The sequence below is a fragment of the Ixodes scapularis genome, unplaced genomic scaffold (genome assembly GCF_016920785.2).
Source record: "Ixodes scapularis isolate PalLabHiFi unplaced genomic scaffold, ASM1692078v2 ptg001247l_1___fragment_2___debris__unscaffolded, whole genome shotgun sequence".
Lineage (NCBI taxonomy): Eukaryota > Metazoa > Arthropoda > Arachnida > Ixodida > Ixodidae > Ixodes > Ixodes scapularis.
In genome coordinates this window covers 115609-117790 of record NW_024610125.1, presented here as the reverse complement: position 1 = coordinate 117790, position 2182 = coordinate 115609, and the positions used below count along the sequence as shown (strand labels likewise).

The 2182-nt window shown below is 46.9% G+C and overlaps 1 protein-coding gene across 1 annotated transcript; it reads left to right on the top strand.

The window, feature by feature from the left end:
* The first annotated feature begins 546 nt into the window (after positions 1–546).
* On the top strand, positions 547–1746 carry LOC120837732 (intracellular coagulation inhibitor 3-like). Its single transcript, XM_040207298.1, has one exon. It carries the CDS (start codon positions 547–549, stop codon positions 1744–1746), a length of 1200 nt encoding a protein of 399 aa, XP_040063232.1.
* Positions 1747–2182: the final 436 nt, after the last annotated feature.

Genomic DNA, 2182 nt, shown 5'->3' with positions numbered 1-2182 from the left:
GAAATGAGTATTCTTGGGGCCTGAAGGTTGCGCATTCTTATTTTTACAGATTCCATGTATCCTTAGATAACAAAAATGAAAAAAAATAGCAATTCGTTTGTTCTGGTTATTTTCTTAAAGTTCAATTTCGAATGGCAGAAATTTTCACCGCTCAGCTTGTAAATGTAATAAACATCAAAGTACATCTTAAGAAAGGTTTCCTTCTAGCCCGTTTAACGACGCCATAAAACAAGTGTGGCAAGCAAGTGGAGGACCTAACAAAGCTGCGGATACCTAAATGACAGCATTCAAACACAAATCACAATAACATGAATATGAAATTAGTGTTGTTGGGGCTTGAAGATTGCAGATACTTATCTTTACGGATTCCGTGTATCCTTGACTGATGAACAAGTCAAGAGTAGCTATAAAACATACGTGGATATGCATTGTTTTATTAGACGAATATTCCGAAGGTTTCCACGATCGAAGAAGCCCATTGTTCATAAACGAATAAATACCAACACTAAGGAACGTGGAAAAACAGATGAAAGTCGAGTTTCAATGATGCTTGCCGAAAAAGTTTTCCTCGTCTTGTTCGTTCTGCTAGCAGGGGACAGCGAATGCTATGCTGAAGATAGTGACATGAAGCTCGCCCAAGCCCAGAACCATTTTGCCCTCAAGCTTCTCAAGCAACTGTCCAGCGAAGCACCGGAATCGAACATATTCTTCTCGCCAACCAGCATCTCCGTTGCACTCGCCATGGTCTACGCCGGCGCCAGGGGCAAGTCCGAAGCGGAACTCTCCTCTGCTCTCGGCCACACCGCGGCAGGACTGTCCAGCAGAGAATCTATACTGGAGTCTTACAAAAAGATTCTGGCAAAACAGCAGAGTGATGACAATGTAAGTTTGATGATAGCCAATGCAGTCTTTGTGGAGAAGAACCTGAAAGTCCTCGAAAGTTACCAGAAGGAGGTCGCTGACACCTTTGGGGCAATGTTGCGGTCGGTGGACGGGGGGGCAGAAAACTCTGCCATGGAATCCGAGGTTAATGAGTGGGTGAAGAACAAGACCAGAGGCAAGATCTTGGGCTTCGAAATTCCCCCAGACGTTGTAATAGTGATTCTTAATGCCATTTACTTCAAGGGGCTCTGGGAGACACCTTTCAAATCTAACAATACATCCCCCCTTCCTTTTTACAACAAAGGATCTCAAGAAATTAAGGTAGAAACCATGACGAGAGACGGTAAGGTACCGTTCACCTACGAACCCGACTTTGCAGCCATAGAACTGTCCTACAAAGGGGACAGACACTGCATGGTAATCGTGCTTCCACATGAAAAAAAAGGACTTCCCAAACTACGGGACGCCATAACTGTCGAGTCCATTAAAAAAATCCAAGGAAGTTTGACAAACGAAACTGTCGAGATTCAACTACCCAAGTTCAACTTGGAAACGGACTACCGCCTCATCCCTGCCCTGACGAAGTTGGGTGTGCGTTCGATCTTCTCTGACGCCGATCTGTCGGGAATGACTGTCGACAGAGGGCTGAGGGTAACCGAGGTCCAGCACAAGGCAGCCATCGAGGTCAACGAAGAAGGCACGGTTGCCGCCGGCGCAACAGAAGTGGAAGGTGGAAGAGGAGGTCCAAGACCTTTCACAGTGAATAGACCTTTCCTCTTCTACATCCGTGAGAAGGCAACCGACCGTCTGCTATTTCTGGGAGAAGTGCATGAACTCCCAGCCGTTAAGCCCGCCCTTGGCTAGTGCGATTCTGCACCAACAGATGGCGATGGGGTCGCCTTCCAGACCCATGCACGAATGCAATAAATCGTGTGTGGTGGCACTTTAATACAGTGTGGTATTTTTCTTCTCCTGAAATGGAAATTCTTGGCTGTTCACTTCTTTCTCGATGCACAAGCTTTCTGGGGAACGCGGCCCCGCTGCACTTGTTCTCGAGCAAAGGAGCAGCTGCCTACGCTATCAGCTCGCGTCTCTAAGATATGTAATGCGAACAAAACGTGAAAATCGTCCTGATCTAATGGCGACTTTTTTAATCCTACTCCTCTAGTCCCTTAAACTACAACGCAAAGGCAGCTGTGGTCCACTTGCAGCCTCGCGCGTGTTGTTTTCACATCTCCGGCACGCTCACTGCGGGCATTCAGGCATCCGACACCTACACGTCTGGTGCCATTTCTGTTTC